At 38.3% G+C, this 24551-nt stretch overlaps 1 protein-coding gene across 20 annotated transcripts in view; it reads left to right on the forward strand.

The window, feature by feature from the left end:
• Positions 1–24551, forward strand: part of KDM6A (lysine demethylase 6A) — a 151929-nt gene that overhangs the window by 77652 nt on the left and 49726 nt on the right. For 8 of the 20 annotated variants that reach the window (XR_004238549.1, XR_004238552.1, XR_004238555.1 and 5 more), the window contains exons 6-9: positions 3503–3623; positions 14621–14675; positions 17418–17452; positions 20985–21078. Coding sequence is in view for 7 of the 20 variants with exons in the window: in XM_032100983.1 (XP_031956874.1) it covers positions 3503–3623; positions 14621–14675; positions 17418–17452; positions 20985–21078 (305 nt within the window). In the remaining 13 variants the exon portion in view is untranslated. Of the gene's footprint in view, positions 1–3502; positions 3624–11199; positions 11221–11981; positions 12971–13052; positions 13327–14620; positions 14676–17417; positions 17453–19764; positions 19831–20984; positions 21079–24551 lie in introns of those variants that run through there. The other 12 variants (XR_004238548.1, XR_004238551.1, XR_004238550.1 and 9 more) reach the window with 6 other exon arrangements.

The following is a 24551-nucleotide window of genomic DNA, read 5'->3' on the forward strand; positions in this document are numbered from 1 at the left end:
TAGACTCAACCAGAGTTCTGTCTCACCATGCAGGTGTCAGTATCATCAGAGAACAAAAGGAAAGTTGTCTCTTGCAGAATTCAGATGACTGTCATTTATTTCCACAGTGTGAGAGCTCCTGGCCTTTCATTTGATAATTTTTCCTTTGGACTGGTGTGTGTTTAGTCTGCTGAAGGAGTGAGATGAGAAGTTCTGTCTGTGCATGAGGGGCAGTTAATTAGTGGTGGAGACTCACAACTGACTCGGGGAAGGCTCTGTGCCATCATCCCTGAAGGAAGCTGTTGGACTCATCCAGCTGTTGGGCTGTATCTGCACTTCGGGTTTTGGTCAAGCCATACAAGAGCTTTGAGGGAAAACATCTGGGTAATTTGGTTGCCTTGGATCCTCTAGACCCACATCTTTCTGGGTGTAGGGTTGGACAGAGAACAGAAATGGAGTTAGAGATGTTTGAGAGTAAACTGAGATCTGTACAAGAGTCAAGTGACTCCTCCTGCTGTGTCTGGAAGGCCCAACTCTGAAATGGGTGTCAGTGCTGCTGCAGATGTTCTCGTGTTTGATAGTAAGGGAATGAGTCTGGACCTCTGGGCATGGCAGTGGAAAGCAGGCAGAGGATTTTGCTGTAGTCCATGTTCTTGGTATGTCCTGTAATGTGAGCACGTTGCTATTTTATTTAAATGTTTCCTGCAGGCAAAATTACATCAATATTAATTCAGCTGTGACGTAAAATTGCTTGTCTGTCTGTAAGAGTTAATAAATAAATACCTTTTCAGAGCTTGAGTATTTTATTCTGTAAAAACTCTACTGAGTGTTTAAATGAGGCTATAAGTTATTGAATCAGACATGAGTACCTACCAATGGTAAAAACTGTTCAAAATGCTGTTTCAGATCACTTCATTGGGGAAATTTTGATGATGCCCCTTATCGCAGTGGTGGAAGTAATTTCTCTTTGTTATTAGTCATGCTTGTCATCCTGGAAGAACTACAAATTGTAAAACCAATATGGAATTATTAGAGTTAAGTAGAAGGTAAAATTTGATTTTTTACTTAGTTTAGTCTGCACAGAGATAAACCTTACACAAAGCTTGGAGGAGTTCCTGTGCTAAATGTGACACAGTCTTCCATGTTGTCCACTGATGATAATTTACTGGTTTTTAAGTGCTGTGCTCCTCTGAAAGACTGGGGTAGGCAACATTCTTGGTTTTTTGAATAAAAGACAGTATACATTCAAACTAAATTTCGAAACTGTCCTTGAAAGCTTTTTGTTATACTTGTGGCTTTGTTTAACTCCACTGCTCAACTGTGGCAATGAAAAACATTTCCAGTTCTGTAAGCAAGAGACTACAGAAGTATTTTTGTCACTCTCAGATTCTCTTAAGCTTTTTTAGAAATCCACTTTTTGATGATCTTTTCAATGGGGATGTGACATAGGGGAAATATGGAAATACTGTTTTCTGACCAAGGATAGCTAAATAAGAACATTAAGTTTACAGAGTGTCTGTTAGCGTGGTCGCACTCTGTGATGTGCTGTGGAACTGCTGTCTTTATTCCTGATTTTTGTCTTCTCTTTGATTGGAATCATAGACAGTGGTTTTCTCCTTTTTTGGGATATTGTCTTTAAACAAGATACAAGTAATGGATTTTCAATACCAGTGGCTAACATACCTAGTGTCCATTTTGGAGTTAAGACAAGAAATGCAAATACACAGTAATAGGATCTATCTTCTGGCATAGCAAAAGCCTAGCTTAAAATATGTGCTGATATTTAGTGGTCAGCCCAGTCTTTGGCTTTTCAGTTTGATCACTGTTTTTGTAGATGATGAAGTTGAACATACTGTTATGAGACAGGGATCTTTGTTTGTTATGAATTCAGTGTAGATACAAGGTGTGTGACTTACCACCATCACCATAGGATTCCAGGGAAGTTTAGATGAGATGTGAGAGAGCTTAGCTCAGGTGCAGGTTTGTCCCTTCAGCGCTTCACTTGCTCATTTTCCATGTGTTGGCAGAAAAGTAGGGTACTGGGTAAGGCAAGCCTTTCTGAAGGATTGTAATAGAGGAAGCATCAGTTCCACAATAAAAATTTAATACTTTTTTTAAGCCTATCTGCTCTTAAGTTCTGTTTAAAGAAGTCAAATAATGCTTTAGGTACATACAGTTGTTGCATTGTCTAGAGGAAGTTCTGTGCCTTTGGTTTACTTTGCCCTTGATGAGACAAAAGCCTGTAAGAATTTTAGAGCAGAAGTTGTTTTGCTGAAGGATTCAAAAATGATAATTTATGTGTGTTGTGAGTAAAAGTCTGTGAAAAATATTTGTTGAATTTTGCACTGCATCTGCTAACCTTTTGTCCCTCTAAATAATACTGCACTTTGAGAGTAGGAATTAAATCAATGTGCCTAAAAAGTGTAATTTTAAGCACTGTAGTTAATCCCTGTCCCACGTCCCTCTGCTGCTTGCTCCACAGCAGGTCCAGTTCTTGCTGGACTGCCCTGTCACCTGGCCACTTGGTGTCAACCTGTGGGGTTTCCTGGGATGGCAGATAGGACTGTGCTCCCTGGCCTAGGGGCTCAAATCTACCCTCAGTGAGGCTGGTTCTTCCTGTTGCTCTTGTTGTGTGACCAGTGGTATATGGGAAGGGATTTTGTTTCAATCTGTCATTGGATTTCAGGCAACAATGACTCTTAGCTTCCTTCTTAATTCCTCTGTGACTTTAATTCTATTATCTTTTAGTTGCATTTCAGCTGTCCTAGTTTTATGCAGTGGCCTGAGAGGCAAAACAGTCCTGTTTAGAGTCTTTTTTGTTTCTGCTCCAAGGTGGAGTTGTTAGATGGCATTTCTGTTTTATCTGGTACAGTGCCATCATGGACAGGGACAAGTGAGAGAGGATTTGAAGGTAAGGAAATAGAATCAGAGCTGTCTTCACACATCATGGGAATATGAAAGAAAGTTACTGCATGAGGAGATGGCAGGCTTTTATATCTCCATTTGGAAGTAATGGAGCAACTGGTATTATTTGAGTCCTTGCATGGCACTGGTGCTAGGAAAGGGAGTAGAAAGAGGAAAAAGGACCAAGTAGGTGCAGTGGGAGAAGACGTGTGTGATCTATCCAAGGCCTTCTCTTCTGCTGTTCTCGGGGGGTCTGCTCTGCTGGAATCGAAAGCAACCTGGCTGTTCTTAGTGAAGTTGCACTAATTTTGTAACTAATTTGTGAGTCATCTTTTCTGAAATACCAGATATGTTAGTGTACTTCATGCAGCAAATTAGTTTCTGTAAATTAATAGAAAAGATTAGACTTTCAAATACACCAGGATATCTGGAGTTCATAATTACCCAATCGTTGAAGAATCAAAAGCCATTCACCAAAAACGTTACGTGTAAACCATTATTTTAATATGTTCTTCTGTAACAGTGCTTTTTGATCCACTTTGTTAGCCATATACAAAACATTGATTATAAAGTAATAGTTCAGTAAAAAATAATTTTTTAATCTGTGTTTTTCTTTCAGGGCAATTAAAGCATTTCAGGAGGCGCTTTATGTTGATCCCAGCTTTTGTCGAGCCAAGGAAATTCATTTGCGACTTGGGCTTATGTTCAAAGTGAACACAGACTATGAGTCTAGTTTAAAGGTAGGTTTAAGTCCTTTCAAATTGAATTAACATTCTTTACAAGTCATGTGTTGCATCTTAAAGCTGCAAGGAATGCATAAGCACAGAACAGTCACAGAACACCTGCTATAGAAATAGGAGTGCTTTAGTGTGAAGTGTCCTAGTCTAAACAGAATGAGGATAGGTTTGAGGTGTGTGAGATGCTACATTCCAGATCAAAAATTCGGTGTAGGGCTCTTGGTAAAATAATGAACTTTGGGAGAGACTGAGGTTGTACCTAAAGCTGAAGGGGGAAAAAAAAAAAAACCCAGCAGTTTGGATTATTTTATATTTTATTTTTATATTTCTGGTTTTTTCCCTCTAGCTTCCTTGTTGTAAACTGGAAGTTCTTGGAATTAGTAAACTAGAAAGTTTTTATGCAAAATAATGTCATTTTCTAACATAATTGTTACTTTTCTAGCAGTTAATTATTCATTCATGTCCTGGCTTGAGAGTCAGCTTCTAAGGCAACAGTTTCTGGCTAATCAGTTGGAAACGGTTCGTGGTAATACAGCACTTTGTTTCTTCTGTACTTCTTCATATTCCTTACTACTTAGATTCTTTTCTGGTCTCTGATTGTAATCTGTCATTTTATCTCCCTCCACTCAACACATTGGCCCATGTTTTTCCTCTTTCCATTTTCTACTTTACCCATATGTCCTTTCCTTCCTGGCCTCTAAATTTAGCTGTTATGTGTCTTGGAAAAAGGAAGTATTCTTTTAATGGTGTTGCGTGTGGTGGGAAACACACTTGCAGGACTGAGAATTTTGTAATTAAGTGTAATTTATAAACACATTTCTGCATATTAATCTTTCCTAAAAATTACTGGAAATAATAAGTGTTTTGTTTTCAAGACTCTTACTGCTTCCTTTTCTTGGCAGATTGTTTTCTTGGGTTGTCAGAATCACATTGTTCAAGATGTGAAAGAGTAGAATGTTACTCTCAATTTTTCCTTTCAGCATTTGTGATAGAGGGAAGCAGTTCTCTCCCCAGGTTTCCCTTTTCATCCAGAGTCCAGGGTTTCACCTACAGAAACAGGTGGAGTTGGAAATCGTGTAAAGGAGTAGAAAAGATTCCATGCAATGAATGGTGAAAGAGAGCAAGGAGAGGTAGAGGTAGATCACTGTTGAGAAAGGGAATTATGTGTGAGCTTGGGTGATCCTATTTCCTTGTAGTTTGGCACAGATTTGGTATTTCGTGGTATAAAAGAAGTGCTGAGTATGTTTTTGGTTTTATTTTTAAAGAAGTTGGGACAAAACAAGATAAAATTTACAAGGAGGTGGTCATCTTGTAATCAAGTAGTAGAAGAAACTCAATGATCCTAAAGGTCTTTCCCAACCTAGTTGATTTTAATTTTAAGATTTTAGTTCCTGATATAAATTGATCAAGAAATAGATAACATTTTTCTTCTGTGCCATAAAATATACAATTCTGTCAGTGAATCAGGTATTAAATAAATAGTATGGTAACTCAGTCTAAATCATTTCTTGTGTTTGATGTTCACAACTTTGCAAAACAAATCAGTCACTATGAGGATTTTGAGTATACCAAACTTCAAGTTTTCAAAACACAAGCTACAAATGGGAAAAACACAGAAATAGTATTTTGAAAACAGAAAGAAATTAATCTTTTTTAATGCAAAGTTATCATGATTCCAGTGCTTTTATGTGGCATGTGGTTAAGTCACTTTAAGAAAACAAATGGCCACAACAAAAGCAGGTTACCCTGCAGCAGAGGGATGCTCTTCAAAGGATGGTGAAACAGGATAGGTGTCTGCATTAAAGATGGTTTCATGTTTTTCTTAAAGCAATATAACTGCAGGTTGTTCCTAGAAGTTTGTCTCCTTTTCCACCTTGCAGTCTTGATTTCATCATTCAGCACCTTCAGCCACATTGAATTGAGTGATTTTTCATTTTTTTGTATTTCCCCATTTGCAGACTAGGGTGGATGAGAAATCTGAGCCAGCTGAGCTTGAGATTGCCCAGTTGGTACATCCAGTGCAAGGCTGATGGAATGGGAAGGAGGGGATAGAGCTGTCTTACCCCTCTGGTTCAAAGTGTAATGAGAAACTGCTCTGGAATACCAACTGAGATACCTGAAGCAGAGTTTCTGGTTTGCTTCCTTAGCTATGGAGGTTGCAATCCTTAGTAAAGAATAACAGGAACAAAAGAAAAGATCCAGTGGAACAATCCACTCGGTCTCAAGCACTTGAGCTGTTTCCAGGTCAGTGTAGCTGTGGATTTAAGGTACAGTCCAAAGACACCTACTTTGCTTGAAAACAAAGTATTACTGATTGAAACTTACCAGTTTATACATAACAATGTGTCAATTGAGATGACTACAACAGATCTGTAGCTTCTTTAAAAGCCAATCTGACTGTGATTTTAAAAAAACCACATTGTAAACCAGAACTCTGAGTGACAGGAGTATTAGAGGCAAGTCAGAAAATGCTTCCTTAGCGAAGAGAACGAAGTGAAATGCTGGTGCACTGGTTATGCTCAAGCATGGGGAGAGTAAAATGGGGAAGGGATGTGAGGAAAGAGTGTGAAAGATGTTTTCACACAATGTCTGTCTCGTCCTCTTGAGACACAGAGTATCTCATCTTTGAACAAAAGAAAGATAAGAAACCCAAAACAATGAGAAGACAAAGTTGTCTTGTGCCTTCTTTGGTTTTATGGACCTTTTAAAAAAGATCCAGGATTTTAGAGGGTAATTTTTGGGGGTTGGGATCCAGCCTGCTAGTGGCTGGCCTCGAGCACAGACCCTTTCTTTCCCTGGGGCTCTTTGCCCAGTTTGAGCTCGCTGTTCACACCGAGGCAGAAAGTGGAAGTAACTTTTCATCTGGTATTTGCTTGTGACTGCTCTGGATTTCACAGATTGTACCAACGTTGCATTAAAGTACTTCAAAATATCATAATGTTTTTGATGGTATTTAAACATTCATGTTAAGTCTGTAATTGCTAAGAATAAACCATTGCCAACAGATGAGTCATTGTCAGTAAGAGTCATTGTCAGTAAGAGTCCTCAGTCAAAGGGGGAAGATGGGAGTCTGAAGGTCATATATTCCATGTTTTTCACAATTTTAGAGCATTAACATAAATCATCTGTATTTTATGTAAGCAATTTAAGCACAAAATTAATTTTTACTATTTTAAGATGTTGATGATCAAGATAATTGCTAGAGTGCTGTTTAACAAGCATAAAATCAACTCCCAGTGTTTTTTCAAAATCAATTACTGGTTTTGCCTGTTCTGCAGTTAAGACTTGCAAATTACTATGAGAACCCTTGACTTTCTCTGTTACCCATTGCCATAAGCTCTTGCAACACCAGTGCTGTTGAAAATTACTTGGCCTTCAGGCTTACATTAAGGAAACAAAAAAGTATCCCTTCTGGTTGAAAAGAAAATGGTCCTTGTGTAACCTGACAGATGGGGCAGTGTTACCTTCAGAGGCAAGACGTGAAAGCTGAATTTGCCCTATTCATCAGAAAAGTACAATTAATTCCAAAATGAGCTGGCAGCGACTTGGAGGGATGGATTTTTTTTTTTTTAATTGATGACTGTAGCAACAACATGCTACTAAGGTTTACCTCACAGTCCAGCTTTTTCACAGTTTACTACATCCTGCTGCTCCTTTCCTGTTCACCATTTCCTACAAATGACACAAGGAATACTGTGTTCAGTGGTGGTAGGTGTGGTGGCACTGTGATAATCTGAAAGGGAAATAAAGCAAGATCTCTAGGAATATAATGTATCTTTTTATTCATTGGATAGATGTAGTTGGAAAAAACATTCATACTTCTGAGTACGTGCCACTATTTCTGGCATGTCACTCTCTGTCCTGGTCATTTTCCTATTTATTGAATATATTTTTTCAGTTTTGGCCTCCATCTTTGGCATAGTGTATGTAATCATCTTGTCTTGCATGTGTGTCTCAGTTGTTCTCTGAAGTATTACTGAATCTTAAACAATTTCTAGCAAATACGTGGGAATTAAAGATTACAAAGAGCATTTTCTAGGACATTCCCCTATGACATACTGCTCCAGAGCCTTTTGAGATCTGGGAGCTGAGCACCAGGTGACAGCTATGGGAAGCCAGTCTCCCTTCTGGTGCTCATCCTGCTTGGTGTCATTGAAGTCTTGTAGCGTTTTTGGTGGGGAATTAGAGCCATGATCCTGAAAGCCCTTTGAATACAGAATTCATGCTTACAGGGAAAAAAGAAATCTTTGTTTTTTATATTTATTAGATTGATAACATTGAAGGAACAGTGGGGGCCAGAGGGCAGATTTTCTGAGGATTTGGTTTTATGAGGGGAAGCTTTGTTTGCTTTTGTTTGGAGATTTGTGGTGGTGGGGGGATTGTGTGGTTTTTGTTGGATTTTGTTTGGTTTTTGGGTTGGTTTTTTTTAATGTAGGAATGCTGGACATCAGCAGCTTGGTTTATAGCAAACAAAGCAATGTTTTGCTTTGGGAATTTTACTTGGTTTTATTACAGGTGCACCCTGTACCCAGTAACAAAACTGTTAGAAGAATGACAACTAAATTTCTCATGCTACCAATTATCTGCCTTTTAGTAGAAATACTGTCTTTCACTTACAGAATTTTTTCCTACTTCTTTACACACAAAACAGTTATTCTAGTAGTTTGCTTTAGGCTTATGCTTTCATCTTGCCCGTAAATCATCAATTTAAATATAATTTTAATTTTTTAATTATTCTTCTAAAGATTCTCATTTTTTCATAATGTTAAGACATGCTGCTTATATTAGGATAAGAAAAAGGCTACAAAAGAATTAAAATTTATTGGGAAAACATGCATGAATTTTATGAATATGCATGAAATATAAAGAAATTAAATACTGATGTACCAATGAACGGCTTGAAGTACTTATTTATAGTCAGACACTTTTCTATCACTTATTCAAATATTTGTCTTTATATATATATTTATGAAAGATATTTTTAGCTAGTGCAGCTATTATGTGCCAGCACATAGCTGTTATAGAAATATCATTCATTTTTTATGTTCTCTCTGAGTAATAAGTAAACAAGTATTTAGGAAAGTGAAAATTTGTGATTTTGAGCCTTCATGGGCTGTTTTACCACCTAGTTATCTTTCATGTGGGCTTAGATTAGTAATTTTAAACACTGTACATTGAAACCCGAATGTGTTTTAATTACTAAAAATAACTAGTCAAAGTATATGTGCTTATGAGAAGTTTTAGTTTCTTATGTATGGTTTTATGTCTATAATTGTATGAGAAACAGCTGCTTTTTTAGGTAAAAACCAAAGCGAAGGGCTTTGGCTTTTGCAAGTTGGATATCCAAGATTTCAAGCACTTCACACAGAAAGTGTTTTGTGGAAAGCAAAATGAAATTGATCAAAATATAATTTCAATAAAAATGTAAGTGGATGGAAAGCAGCATTTGGGATTGAAGTTTCTCTCTTAGTCTTTGTAGTTTGCATATGTCAATGGTGGAAAGACACATACAAGAAGTAAAACCATGGAAGTTTTTTAATGCAGCATGGCACTGTAATGAAACTGCAGGAGAGTTATTAGTGTGACTGGTTTCGACAGTGGATAATGATACCACAATGTCTGGCCTACAGAGTGTTCTCTTTTGTTCTCTCTTACCTAGTTTCACTCGGGTTTTTAACTAATTCCTGTAAAAGAGAATTACAGATGTATTTTAGAAATGTCCCAATTACAAAGAGGAGTAAGTGCTAAAATCAAATTGCCGTGCTGTGTGGTGTCTTCGGTCATTTGGGAGGTGGGGAAGACCACACCATGGGAAGAGGAAAAGTTGATTCAGAAGTTGAGCATTCAAGCTGAGGATATTGGTGCTGGGTGGAGCAACCCAGGATTTATGGACAGACTGGGGAGTGATATGGTGGAGAGGAGTGCTGTGGAAGGGAGCCTGGGGGTCCTGGTTGGTGGCCAGTTGAATATGAGCCAGCAGTGCCCTGGCAGCCAGCAGGGACATCCCTCACCTGAGGGGCATCAGGCACAGCATTGCCAGGTGGGCAAGGGAGGGGATTGTCCTGCTCTGCTCTGCTCTGCTCTGCACTGGGGGGGGGGGGGCTCACCTCGAGTGCTGGGGACAGTTTTGGGCACCACAGTATAAAAAAGACATGAAGCTATTGGGGAGTATCCAGAGGAGGGCAGTGGGGATGGTGAAGGGTCTTGAGGGGAAGCCGTGTGAGGAGCAGCTGAGGGTACTTGGTGTGTTCAGCCTGGAGGAGACTGAGGGGAGACCTCAGTGCAGTTACAAGTTCCTTGTGAGGAGCAGAGGAAGGGCAGGCACTGATCTCCTCTCTGTGGTGACAGTGACAGGACCTGAGGGAATGGCCTGAAGCTGTGTCAGTGGAGGTTTAGGTTGGATATGAGGAAAAAGGTTCTTTCCCCAAAGAGTGGTTGGGCCCTGGAACAGGCTCCCCAGGGCAGTGATCACAGCACCAAGCCTGGCAAAGCTCAAGGAGTGTTTGGACAACGCTCTCAGGCACATGGTGTGAGTCTCGGGGATGGTGCTGTGCAAGGCCAGGAGTTGGACTCGATGATCCTTTTGGGTCCTTTCCAACCCAGGATATTCAGTGATTCTGGTGCACTTCATTCATGGACCTTGTCCATAAGAGGCATCTGGGTCTGGACTGATGCAGCTTTATTAGGTGTAACTGTAACTGCAGGCTTGGCAAGCAGGGCACCAGAAATCATCGCAGTGTAGCCACAGGTTGCCGGCAAGGACTGAGCTGTGCTTTCCATGCAGTCTAGACGGCTGTGGGGGCTGGAGGCTGAGTCCTGGAACGACCCCAGCTCCGGGCGGATCAGCTCCATGGCCGTGCTGGTGGTGCGGCAGTGGCGGCAGACTCCCAGCCATCCCGTTTCCCTGTGGCATTTTGTTGCTGCTGGCAGTCTTTCAGGCTGTTAGCACAGGAATAGCTAAATTCTGATGTTGCAGAAATAATGCATAAAATGTGGAGACAAACGTGAGTGTTGAGATAGCTTTGTGAAAATCACTAGGTAAGATATTGGTCAGTAAATACAAATGCAGCCCTTTTTTGGCTTGCAGAAATACAGCTTGTATGATCTTTCTGTTTGAAAATAATTTTTCTCTTAGAGTTTGTCAGAACAAGGGATTTTTCAGAGCGCACTGCTCCTATTCAGTTTATATGTATATGTGGCCTTTGTTCCTTCTGTCCTCGAGCAGTTTTTTTCTCCTCTGTCTGTAAGTTGGTTTTTTTTTAATGTTGGACAAAAAGTACCTGAGTGTTTACACTATGCAAACCTTTATCTCGCAAGCTGAATTTGTTCTGAGCTCAGAAAGCAGCGGAGAGCAGCAGGATGAGCTGCTGTAGCAGCACATGGAGCTTGTCCTCTCCTGACCCTCTCCCCTGGTCCCAGAGATGCCTGGCAAATGGAGGCTTGGCACTCTGCCCTGGCTGGTTACACAAGGCTCTCCGTGTCCTACTTATCTGAACAAAAGCTGCTCTGAGCAACACGGGCATCACACCTAGGTCACATAGGCAGAAAAAGCCATCTCCTGACAGAATTTTACTGAGTCATGATGGAGCTTTCCTTCATGGTAAGTCGGTGAGGATTGTCAGGTTTCAGGTGATGGCTTGCCTTGCTTGCTGAATAAATGCAGAGCCGAGAGCTATTAAACTTGCTGATGTCACCCTGGAGAGGAGTAGGGAGTAGAATCACTATGTTGAGGTCTCAGGTTTGGGTGTAAACAGAGACAGTACTGAAAATCTCGCACTGAAAAGAAAAGGGTTCGTTTTGCTTTTATCATTAATTGATTAAAGAAACAACAAAACCTGGGGTACTTGCCTCTTAAATTGTAAAGAATCAGTGTTGATTCTATGAGAGAAAGCATGTTAAGTTACCTAAATCAGTGTCAGATTACTATTACTTTACTGCCAGTCCTAGTGCTTTCATCAGTTCTCTTTACATGGAATCCACTGTACTTCTCATCCTTGGAAAGGTTATCTTCAGAATTGTTTCCACAATCATGGGCAAGTCAAGGGCTCTAGAGGAGATGGAATAGGCTGTAGATAACTGCAATTACAGATGGCTACAAATCAAGGTGATTTAGGGCTTGGATGATCTTAAAGGTCTTTTCTAACCTAAACGGTTCTGTGATTGTGCCTTGAGCCGCAGCCCTTGAGGAGAGCCTGTTAGTTTTTAACATTCAGAACACTGCCTTCTAGGTAAATCCTCTTACTGGGGATTTGAATTTCTATAGACTGCTGTCTGCCTTGAGGTATTGTGTGTCGTCTCTGAGCTGCAGCGGCCTCTCCTGCATAACAACTATTCCACACAGCAGTAGCCAGCTCAGTGCTGCAATATTTGAGAGGGGTGCAGATGTTTGCCAGCCGCTGCTGTTGGTTGCAGAAATGGAAGTTGGAAATTACTACTATTTTTTTAATTTTGTGGTGCTGGTAATTGTGATTAGTGGATCTGCTTTTGGCTGACAAGGTCGATGTGTTAGAATTCGTGCATGGGGGTTTTTTGTCTGATTTTGAATACTTAACGGGGAGCTATGTATTATTTATCCGGCAAGAGGTGTAGGTTTGCTTGTGTAGGTGCATTTCAGAGGTTCTTGGTTTGAAAGGTTCTGGGGTTTCTGTGTATTGCTTTTAATTGTGATAACTGTCTAGTGCTAACGGTGTATTTTTCTGTAATTACTGGCTTTGGTTTATCAATTTCTTTACTGTTCATAGATTACTGAACAGTACAAGTAGAAATTTACCACACTTAGAAAATTTTCATAATGTGGATTTCGAATTTCACAAGTTGGCTACTGTAGCAGTGAATGTTTAAATTTTTAGGAGGCATTGCTGAGAATTATTTCTGCTTTTTTTTTTTTTACTGTATAGCACTTGATACTATTGGCATATTTATATATTAAAATGATTCGATTTTCTTATATGGTTGCCTGCATTCTCTTAGTGAGTCTCACTGCAATAACCCTTCAGAAAAGCTGCTACAGAACAGTTGTCAATCTTTTCTCTTTAGATCTGCTTATTTTTTATAATGGCACTGCTAGGTGAGAGCAAGTCTGTTCCATTCTGCTTTATCTTTTCATAGTAATTGTAAGTGATGGTGCAAGATGACACATCTGTACAGGAAGGATTTTGTACCTTTTAGATTGGTAACACTCAGTTGTACAGGCCAGAGCCTTTTTTTTTCTTTTGGCAGGCAAAATGCAATTTAAGATAGAGCATTTTATTTTTATTTAGGTTTGTTTTTTTTTAAAGTTGCCTGCTTAGTAGAATCACTATGGTAACAGACTAAAGGATGTCTCTGAGACACTCAACCTGCATTGCAATGTAAGTGAGGGGAGACTGTAAGTTGTCTGCCTGCTGATCAGTAGAGAAAGGAACAGGCACAGCAGAGAAATAAGCTAATAATTAATATTTGTAAGCTATTATTTAATGCTTGCGCTAAGGTTAAAATGTTATTTTACAATGTGAATCCATTGGTTTTTGTGTTCTCTTCTGGGGGGATATTACTAAAATGTTCATTATAAATCATGAATTTGTGTTGTTATTCGGCTTGAGTTTGGTTCATTTCTTAAATGCTGTTATATGTTACAAATGATAATGATGAATTGAGTGAGGAGGAAGCTGCATCAGTGTATGTCAGAGCCCATGGGAGTGTCAGCATTCTTCTTGTCTTGTTATGGGTAATACATTAATTTTCTAATTTTTTGTCCCTGCTAAAATTACGGTTTTTGGGAAATGTGATGGTCTGATAAAATCTTACAAATCTCAGAGATGGGTTTTATACAGACATGCTGTACACAAGGAGTTATTATGACCATGGGGAAAGTTAAGTAGCATCTAATAGCTCTGAATACAACAATACTGAAAATGTGTTGCATATATCCATTGATAAAGATTTTTTTTCTTCCCAGCTACACCAGTAGGCTCCCAGTGCCACCTAGTTTGGCATCCTGAATAGTTGGAGCTAAGTTATCTTTTTTAAGCTAAGAAAACAAAGCATACTAAAGCGTCAATCATGTTTTGTGTGTTAGAAATCACCTGACACTGTGTTTTGTAAATAATTGTATTTATTAACAGTAGTATTTCACAGGGTAACTCCTGGGCTCTGTATTCCTAGGCCTTATTCTCTGTTGAACTAATATGTCAGTCAAAATTTTACACCGTGTGGGGATTTTCTTGGAAGTTTATGGAACAGAGGCACTGGAGTTTCTATGCCTGTTCCATTCATTTTAAAACACTTGGGTCTCAAACTCAATAGTGATCAATGAATTAACATGACACTTGCAGACAGACTTCATTGCTCTGCTTTTGTGACCTTCTTTATGGAAGAGTGAAAAACTTACCTCAGAACTAAGAATGCAGATACGTTTTAAAAGATATTTTTCATGTTCCTTGAGGAAAAGTGATGAAAATTAAACAAGCTTTAATGTTTAACTGAAGTTTTCTCAACATCTGGAAGAGAGGATATGAGAACTTCTGAACTCCTTATGAACTCATGTTTTCATGTAGAGGTATTCGAATTAAATGCTTGACAAGAGTTCAGTTTTTTAAAGACTTAAAATTCACTCATTTTTTAGGAATAGTGTTCTATTTTTCTAGATAGATTGAGAACTTAAGTATTAATCTCTATGAGGCTATGAGCTGGTGTGTCTGCAGTCCCAGCTGTGGATTTAAACTTGATCTTCCAGTTTCGACCATTCATTTGATGCCTTCATCCTTCCAGATGCTACTCCAGTTGTTTCGTGAAGGTGTCTGTTGCCATCTTAAATTACTAGAAGCATTGCAGTGTTGGCAATAAAAAAAATTTACTCTCCTCTAGTAAGCAGTTGAACAAAAATTGAAAACTGTTTTCTTTAAGACACATGGTAAAATGCAGTATTGATTTTCAAGTACAGATTGATTTACTCTTAGTAGTTTGCCCAAGTGTTAGTATTACTTTGTTTGAAAAAGCAAATAATTCTTTTTTCTTTCCAGCATTTTCAGTTAGCTTTGATTGACTGCAACCCCTGCACTTTGTCTAACGCTGAAAGTAAGTAACTAATAAGTATTTATTTTGTTGTGGATTTTTTTTAAGTCTTATGCTCACGACCGTATCAATTTTTAATGAACAGGTGCTTCAAAATCAAAATAATTGGTATGGAGAGAGGGAGACTACAAAACCTGTCTCCTCTCTCGAGGGAGACATGTTCCAGTGGAATTGTGCATTGTTTCAGTAAATGGAATAAGTAAAAATTGAGACTTAGCCTATTCATTACTCTGAAGACTTGAATTCTGGAGGAAACTTACTGTTTGACCGCTTTTTATTTATTTATAAACCGAGTGCTTGTGCCGTGGCACACATTTAATTGTAATTATTTAAAACTTTGCATCATCTTGATAATCTGTAAATTTTCAGTGATTATTTTCATGCCAGGTAAATTTATAGACCTAAAATTCAGCATCAATCTTAGACTGTAGAAATAAGGAAAGGTAAAAAACTCAGTATTTTGTTTTATTTGATGCTGACTGTGTATTAGTCTGTATTTGAACATTTTAATCTTTAGTGCAGTGTGATCTGTCACAGGCAGCAGGTACTGCTGGCTGTAACAGAGTGTCCTGCAGGTATTTATCCACAGTTAGTGGAATTGTATGCAAGAATAAACATGTGTTTCTCCGTGTTTTGGAGTCTGTAAGAATTAAAAGGCAGAGAGTTGTGAAGGAGATGATTCCTTCAGGTTTTAAGGTATCTTCATGCTGTGGAGCTTAAGTTACTAATTAAGTCTTAACTTCAGAGGCATCGGATAAAATATTTAAAAGCATTTCTTTATGACTGGGATGGAATTGTGAATGTTCTGTGATCAAGGGTAGTGAAAGGAAGTTTGTTCACATGGCTGAAACCACTGGCTGTATCAAAGAGCCAGCTGTGCTTCAAGGCCGTCTTCAAAGCTTTGTCACTTACCAGGAACAGGCACAGATAATTTTGTAAAAATTCGCAGAATTCTCCCTGAGTCAATAGGCTTTTATTGCTTTTCTACCAGACACGTGATTCTGTATTGTATTTCATGTTTGTTCATATTCTTTCTCACTAACTTTATCGGTTTTCACTAAATCTCTGGATTTCTGTAAGGTTTTCCTAACCCCCCCTAGTCCTCTCTGCCCCCAGATTTGTGTAGAGGGGTGGCCCCGTGTAAAGGCTTCACTGCCTGACAAACCCAAACGAAGAGAGTGAAGAGGAATGGGAGGGGCTTGGTCAGGTCCCCCTGTGCTGTTCTGGGAAGGAGAACCGCACCCCCTGCCCTGGGGTGTTGAGTACCCTCACTAAATGCTCTATTTAATCCTCCCCCTTGCATTTCTAAAGGCTGGGTGAGTAGCAGCATTACACTGAGGGTGCTCCTAGCAGAAATGTTTGAGTGCTAAGCATCTCCTCTTCCTATTTAGGCAGTCTCTAATGTGACACCTTTAATTTTCCTTTCCCCTCCAAGGCATCACTTCATCTTGGAGCTTCACACTGAAAGGGTTTTGTTAGGAGAGGAAAAAAATAGAGAGATTTTTTAGATAATGAACTCTGGAAACAAAAGCAGGGTTTTTCTTTCATCAGTACAGAGTGAAGTTTGATGATGCAGTGAACATAATGGGTGTGTTATGTGCCCTTTAGCAAGGAACACAAAAAGTTTATTAAAATTTTAGATGATGCATTTCATTCTGACCTGGTTTCCAAAGTGCATTCGGCTTCTGTCTTTATAGTGAAGGACAAAGCAGTGCACAAAGGAAGATTTTTTTCCCTCCCTTATGACCCAGAGTGAAACCTTGAACTCCCTATTACCTGTATGGTAATTTGGTGTCACACTATTCTGTAGCTTCAAGGGAAAGAAATCTGTGTAATTGAAATAAATTGGGCTTGACTCAAACGCAGGTATTTTCTTATTTGTAATCCTCAAGAACATGGAGCAAAAGTCTGTCTCAAAGGAACTTTTCTTTCCTCATCAAAGCAGAATGAGGATTACATTCATCTCAATTAGCTTTAGCTATCTACTGGTTCATGGATAGTCTAGATTAGCAGTTCTCAAGTCTTTTTTGTGATGATTTGAGCAGTGTGAGGGTAATTTTTCCTCTGCTTTTACTCCTGAGCAACTTTCATTTCTCTTTTTCCGCCCAGCAATCCTCTTACCTGCAGGAGGTGCTGGTAGTATTATGGCATTCTGGACAATTTGTATGAGGAATTGAAAATGCTTTACAGTAATAATCAGAATATCACCTGCAATTAACACTTAGTTGAGTTTAACAGGGGAAAGACAATTCCTAAAAAGGAAGAAAAAGCCACTTAAATTTAAGATCCCATGTAAAACTGGCAGTGTGTAACATAATGTTCTGTAACCCAGCTAGTCTGTGTCTTGGCAGCTGAATGAAAATGTTTATTTCTAGCTTGGTTATGTACAGAAAGTATTACCTGTGTTCTCTTACCTCAGCTTCAAGAGATTTTATTGCTAAGTTTACTGAAAGGCTAGTGGGGACTCTGTTTCAAAATACAAATAAAATCCATGGACTGCTTTTCTCAATATCTGTTCACAATTTTTGTGCTTTGTTAGGATACAGATTCATTTTCTGTCAGGTCTGGTATATTAAGTGTAATATATCAATGTAAAAAAATACTCTTTTGGTGTCTTCAAAATGTAGTATTTCTTGGGTTTGCATTGATAAATTTGAAACGTTGTTTATCCCTCACTTCAAAGCAACACATTGTAATTGCTGTTGTTCATTAAAACTAATAATTTTGATTTTCCCACTCTTACAGTTCAGTTTCACATTGCCCACTTATATGAAATCCAGGTAAGCTTTAAGCTCATTTTTGTAAGGTGTGGTTGAGTTTTGAACTATGTGATGTAATCAGTCGGTGGAATTCAGATTACAGATGCTCTAGTAAAGTTAGTCTTAAGTCTTGAATCACTCCAGAAACTTTATTTGCTTTGGCTAAATTAAAAACATTTTTATGTGGAGTGTCATGCTAAAAAATGGAATAGCTATCTTAATAAACACCTATTTGCTAATCTCCCAATTATAGTGCAAAAAAAAAATCCCAAAATACAACTTTTAGGAAAATTCTTTTATGATATTATATTTATATTTAAAAGGTTATATACTGATTTTAAAATATGAAGTTTCTCAATTCATGTATATATATTCATATTGTTTCTCATATACACACACAGTTGCCCAGGTGCCTTTTAAGTATAATTGACATGAAATTTTCAAATTTAAGTGTAATTTTAAAAGTTTTTAAATTTGCAAATTAAATTGGTGCATGTGACATTAGGGATCTGAGGTCAATAGCAAATAGAGCTGTGTTACTAATTCTGTGTCAGATGCTACCACAGAGCTTTTCAGGTGAATTTTTGGGAAATTACAGAACTTCTGAGCTTCCAGAATATGAGTAAATTGAAACCAAGTGGCTACTGAGATAGCTATGATATATTTGAGATTTGACTGGCTGGGTACATAATGTAGATGTTGTGCCCTTTTACCACGTGTATAGGTATCATATGACTGAGGAAGGGATGTGACATGAAAACAAAACCTGTTGTAAATGAAATGGATGACAGACATAAACTGTATTTTCAGTCACTTAGAAAGTAAGTGCTGTCTTTTGATGGCACAGTGAAAAGTGGCCTTAGGTATTTCTATATAAATAAAAAAATATAAATCTGATAAACAGAACGTTTTTCTTCTGAATGCTTTTGGTGCAAAGCCGTATGACAGGACAGCAATATCCCATCCCAACGCACCATTAAGCAACTTCATGGATTGTTGTGGTTCTTACTTGGCCACCATCCAGATTCCATTCAACACATTAGTTCTGTTTTACTCCAGCACATCAGAAGGAAGTTAAACACCCCAGGTCACCGTGCCAGGTGTCCTGTGTAAGTGTGTGACCACTGTTAGCTGTGCTTAAGCTGTGCTTTCTGGCTGAGAAATACAGGCAGCAGGAGCTTTGTTTTAGTGCAAGTCAGAGCAAAAAAGTTTCAGTGCATTCTGCTCTTTGGTTTGTCTCGCAGTTCTGGTTGGGAGGGGTATCTTATTTTCTGGAATTTGACCAGAACATAAAGAGAACCAAAAGAGTCCTGGCTTCATTCTTAATATTATCTCTGACATAATGAGAGAGGTTTTGGAGGCAGGCTGGCTGCTCGGTTTCTTTTGCGGGACACAGTGAAACAGTTTTTTGAGTCCCTCCATATACTTGAAAATTATCTACTCTCTTAATATTAATGAAAAAGTTAATTCATTCCTTAATTAAGTACCACAGTACTGCACTTCAAATGATGGATTGCCAAGCTCTGCACAAGAGACAAGCCTGGTGCTGATGAGAATTAGCAGTGGTTTTTATGGTGTTTAATGCTGGTTTCTATTATTTCACGTGTGAAAGTGAGATGGCTTGTACGGTGTCTATAGAAAGATGCTGGATTGGCTTCTCCTCCCCTTTTCCATTTCTAAGACCATTCATGATGCAGCCAAACATCAAGGACTTTGGAATTAGCATATTGATTTCCCTGTGAGGGTGGGGAGGCCCTGGCACAGGTTGTCCAGAGGAGCTGGGGCTGCCCCATCCCTGAAAGTGTCCAAGGTCAGGTGAGACAGAGCTTTGAGCAACCTCATCTAGTGGAAGGTGTCCCTGCCCATGGCAGGGGGTTGGAATTAGATGATCTTTAAGGTCCTTTCCAACCCAAACCATTCTGATTCTATGAAAGAAAACCAAATGTAAACATTGTGACAGGTTTTGTTAGTATTTTAAGGCATCTAGGTAAACAGATTTCTAAAGGGTAAATGCTGTAACAAATAACAAAAGTAAAAAATACTCTAGCTCTGGAAAACCTGCTCTATTTTGATAGGCCTTTCTGAAACCTCCTGAGCCTATAAATATATTTTTCAAAGTGTGACTATTAGGCACTAACATTTACCTAATTTGACATCTGGATTGCTGCCTCTGCTGTCATGCTCTACAGTGAACTTCTGTTCATTTGCTTAACATCCATAGTCATAAACTACAAATTTTGTTCCCGATGCTAAATTTAAAATTTTTTCCTGATTGTTTTTCTTTTGCTGGACATGGATATTTTATTTATTTATATTATTTGTTTTCTTACCAGTTGTCTGCATTTCATGAACACCAATTAAAAATCTTTTCTACCAACTTCCCCTTGTTCCATTTGAAAGTATGTAATTGCTACTTTAATTTTTCTTCCTGACTAGAATAAGGTTTTAAAATCACCAGAGTTGTCTTTTGTGATTTTGAGATTTCAAGAACTTGATAACATTTTTAAGTCCTAGTAGGTATTTAATTGTTTAGAGTCTTCTTCCCAGTTGTCCCTTCAAAACACCAATACTCATTACTGTGTACTCCTTGCTTAAAACAAATGTAATTAAGCCATGGTCATTTGCATTTAGGTGGCCCCATTTATTTTAATACTCTCTTCATCTGTTTGCCAGGATGAAGTCTAATGTTGAATTATCTGAAAGCATATTTGTGGAAGAGGAGGCACAGAACAGTTTAAAATTTAAAATACGTTCACTTTTAGGCAATTATTGTTAGGGAATGCAAAGATAAATGCTGAAATTATTAGCAAATAATTTATCACGTAATGATTGAGAAGTCTTAACCTTTAATATATACAAAACAGCTCATACAGTTCACAGAAGTCAAGAAAGACCCAAGCCTAACCTGGAAATGTGTTCTCTGTACCCACACCTGTTTGTATAGGGAATTGAAAATTGAGTGTTTCCAGACTGTAGGCACACCTAAACTACACAGCAGATAATAAGATGTCATACCTTCATTATCTAGGCATAATCCTTTTAATTCTACATGTGGTGGGACTCTTACCAGAACAACAAGTATCTTGAAAGAGGCAGTTCAAAAATACCGAAGGAAGGAAAGAGGCAAAATTATACCAGGCACCAATTACTGATGATCTTTGTTTTTGTTACAAATTTTCTGGGAGGAATTTGTGTGGGGTTTTCTCAGATGTAGATGCACATTCAAGTATTCCCCTTAAAAGCAGAATATTCATTGTAGTGTAAGAAGCATAATGCATGTATGAGGAATTGACAAAATTTAATAATTTGCAAATTTCCCTCAATTATTTTAAGTAGTCAGTTTCTATTAAAATACTCTATTTATGGAAGTTATTCTCTTACCTTATATATACATCACTCATAAAAGCTTTCATATGCACTGTATGCAAAAAAAAAAAAAATTCTAGAATTTTTTTGTCAATGTGTTTGTGTGCTGTCAGTGCTGTGAAATTGTTGCTATTGGTGATCTGTTGTAAGCTCTATGATTAATCCATTTACTTTTTTCCTTTTGCAGAGAAAGTATCACTCTGCAAAGGAAGCTTATGAACAGCTTTTGCAGATCGAAAACCTTCCTGCACAAGTAAAAGCAACTGTCTTACAGCAGTTAGGTATGTAAAATTAACTTCTATTTTCCTCTGTGTTACGTTTTTTCCATCTTTGCCTTCAGCAGTGTTTTTTAAGGCTCCGTTTCCAAAGCGAGTCTTAGGCACACTGCGCACGGTATGTGAGATTTTCACCCAAGTAGAACATGTAGCAGTAGACAGTCAAGTAAATAAGAGAGGAGGAAAATATTTTAATTAAACTTACAAAATTAAAAAGCTCTTAGGCTTGCTGCAGTATGTGTGTTAGGTTTTGGGCAGTGAGAGGGTGGTCTTTCAGAGAAAGAGGGCAGCAGTTGGAATTCTGTGTTCTCTGTTCTGCCTCTGATAACATCCCTTGAATAGCCAGGCTAAATGCTGTAAACCTAAATACTCTGTGTCAGACTAGAAGAACATGGCAACTGAAAAATTTACATTTTCTTTCTCTTTAATTATACAAGATAATGAAAGCCTATTTCTGTAACTAAAAGGTTTATCATGAGGTTCCGTAAAAAAACCCACATAAGAAGTGAAAAGGAATTACTGTTTTTTAAATTGTCATTTTCCATGTTTATAGAAAGCTGATAAATAATTTTTAGATAATCTAAAAAGTGGGTAGAATAAAATGCTTTTGTCCTTCATGCCATATAAAAGTATTTCCAGAATATTTTGTTAAAATTGTTCAACCCAGTACAGAACTTCTTCATTCACCTTCTCCATGTTCTTCATCTGATTTATTATTCTATATATTAATTTAGCCTGCTTATGCCCATTATTTTTTTTTCCCCTCTTCACATAATGGTCATTTAACTCAAATTTGTAACTGGCTTTAAGTTATAGCCACAGTGCTTTCTTTTTCTGTGATGCAGGTTGTGTATGGATTTGGAGTGGGATAATTTGTACTCTGTGACAAAATGTCAAAATCAGTGGGCTAATTTTGAGTCATCTCTGTGAAATCACAAGTGAAACTGCTGGAGGAGTTTGCTGCAGGACTCTGGGTGCTGCTCTTTTTGCTCTCACAGGGCAGTGTTGCTTACATCTCAGTAAGCCCTTTGAATTTTTTTCTTTTTGTTTGGTATTATGTCACCTAGTACAGATTGTCAGCAGTTTCATCCAGAAAGGCTGTGCATCTGATCAGTGGAAGACAGGCTTCTCAAAAGAGCTGACGAGTTCTTTTTCATCTCTATTTGATGTATGTTGCCATAATAGAAGCAAAGTCACGTGGTTGTATTCATAAAATCCTGCCACAGGTCTCTGTGCTAGCAGTAAGAGCAGTGACTTTGAGAATTGTCTACTGTCTGAAAACTGGATTAACTCTCTTTTATTTCAATCAGCGTAGGTCACCCAGTTTTGTTGTGTGGGTATCTGCTATGTGGAGAAAGGGATAGAGTGGTCTTAACTGGAACATTGAAGGAATAATGCCATTTCCTTTGCTCTTCTCTGTTAACAGTGGTATTTATCAGAGTCTGGTGTTTATCGCAGATTTAGTCTTTAGCAGCTGGTAATAAAAACACCTCCTCAGGAAGCACAGTCCGGGTGGTGCACTGCTGCTTCGAAAAAATAATAGAAAATACCTGCCATCTGCCAGAATGCTACTTGCAAAACCCAGTCAAAACATACTTGTATTTCTAGATTGAACTCTTTTTTTTTTTTTTTTTTAACTGTGACAGGAAAAATCAGTTTGAAAATATCTTTTGTTTATTTTCCTTAGCTAGTTAATGTTTATTGAGCCAGATTGGAATTTAGGCAAGTTCAGATGTCTTGTGAGAGAACTACTGAAATCTTTGCTCCTGTTGCTGGCTTCCAAAGCTGTGACTGTGGAGGAAAGCCCTGTGATTCCCAAATAAACACATACCCAGTTGAGCTGATGAGTGCTGACTAGTTCAGGTAGACATCACAGTAAGATTTTTCCAGTCGCAGAAGAGCAGTTTGCTCCTTCCTTCCTTTTGCTGTTCCATTTGCTTTCCAGACAACAATTCTTTTCATCACTTTGCCCAAAATGACATTAAATTAGTGAGACTGAAGATCGAATCTGTCACAGTATTCTTTCCAGCTGTACTCAGCTGTTGCATAAGGAAGAGTGTAAGAACAACATAAATACCTGCTTAGAATTCCCTAAGTGCTCTCGCAATTATTTTTGGCTAGGAGCATTCCTGGATGCTGTCCATGTGGTTGGATGGGCATCCAAGGTGCTGAAATGGGGAAGAAGTTCATCTCTTCAGAGACAGGCATGTTTACTGAGGAAAATGTGATTGTCACAAGTTCAGTGTGAGAATGATTGATAAGCATGAAGAAAAGGCACGTGAGCTAGGCTAGCACATCAGAGGGATTTGTTCCAAATGGGATTGCACAGATCTGCAAAAGAGCATGGAACATTTGTGAAGTATGGACAAGGTCTGTGGTTTGGTTTATCATATTAAAAATGTCCCAGTACTGGAAAAATAGTCAATTGTGCTGGTTGAGAATTGGAGATAGGTCTTGTAAATGGGAAACTGCACAGCTTAGCAGGGGTTTTCCATCGCCTTCTTTATGTGCATTCTTCATTTTATGCTCAAGAACAGATCCAGTTTCCTCTGCCTGTGCTATTCTAGTGGAAAACTTTTGTTTGCTCTCCCTTTCTTGCCTTCTGCCTTTTTCAACTCCCTGTGCAGGAAGATAAAATTGGGAAGCAACCCTTGTTTCAGCAGAGAAACCAGATAGGGATTGCTGGTTCTCATTTCTGTCTTCTAGAAATAGACTCATTCTTTTTTATCAGTGAACCTCAGTAAAGATCTCACAAGGATACAACATGTTATCTTTCAATCCAGCAAGGTTCTGATGAAACAGAAAATAGGCACACAAGGTTTCTAAAGATAGAGGAAATTGTTTAATGTCTTTTTTTTTTTACCCTTGTTCATAATCCCTGAACTATTATCTTTATCTCAGGCTCTGTCTGGAACAGCACCTGGTACATATACCCTTAATGTACAGTTGCTCAGGTGAATTCCAGTAACCAACCTCACAGAAGCCTTTTTTTCTTAAAGCACAAGTGTTTTTTGTATGCTGAAGAACTTCAAAGGCTTGGGATTTGAATCAAAATAATGGCTTGTTTATTAATTTAATGACACAAAGTTGTGTTATGTGTCTGCAAAAATCACTGGGGTTTTTATTTCTTTTCCCCCCAATCGGTAGATTTTTGACTTGATCGATTTTCAGTCAAGATAAAGTACTTTTTTCAGCACTGTAACCACTTGACTCCTAACCTGGCATTTCTTGCAGCCCATGAAATATTTGAACTTGTGCTTGTGACCACAATTCTCAAGTGATACTTCTTAAACCACTTCAGGCAAATGTTGTTCAGTAGATGCAGTTTTGTGTTTGACTGCCTTTGTTGAAGTTTGGAAGTTGGCAGTCCATTTGCAGAAGTGGCGTGCTGTCTATTAACAAGTGTGAGCCCATTGAATAAAAAAATGAGCTGTGTAGAACAGGTAGAATAAAAAACATAAAGGCAAGTGTAATTACAG

Source organism: Corvus moneduloides, chromosome 2 (genome assembly GCF_009650955.1).
Source record: "Corvus moneduloides isolate bCorMon1 chromosome 2, bCorMon1.pri, whole genome shotgun sequence".
NCBI lineage: Eukaryota > Metazoa > Chordata > Aves > Passeriformes > Corvidae > Corvus > Corvus moneduloides.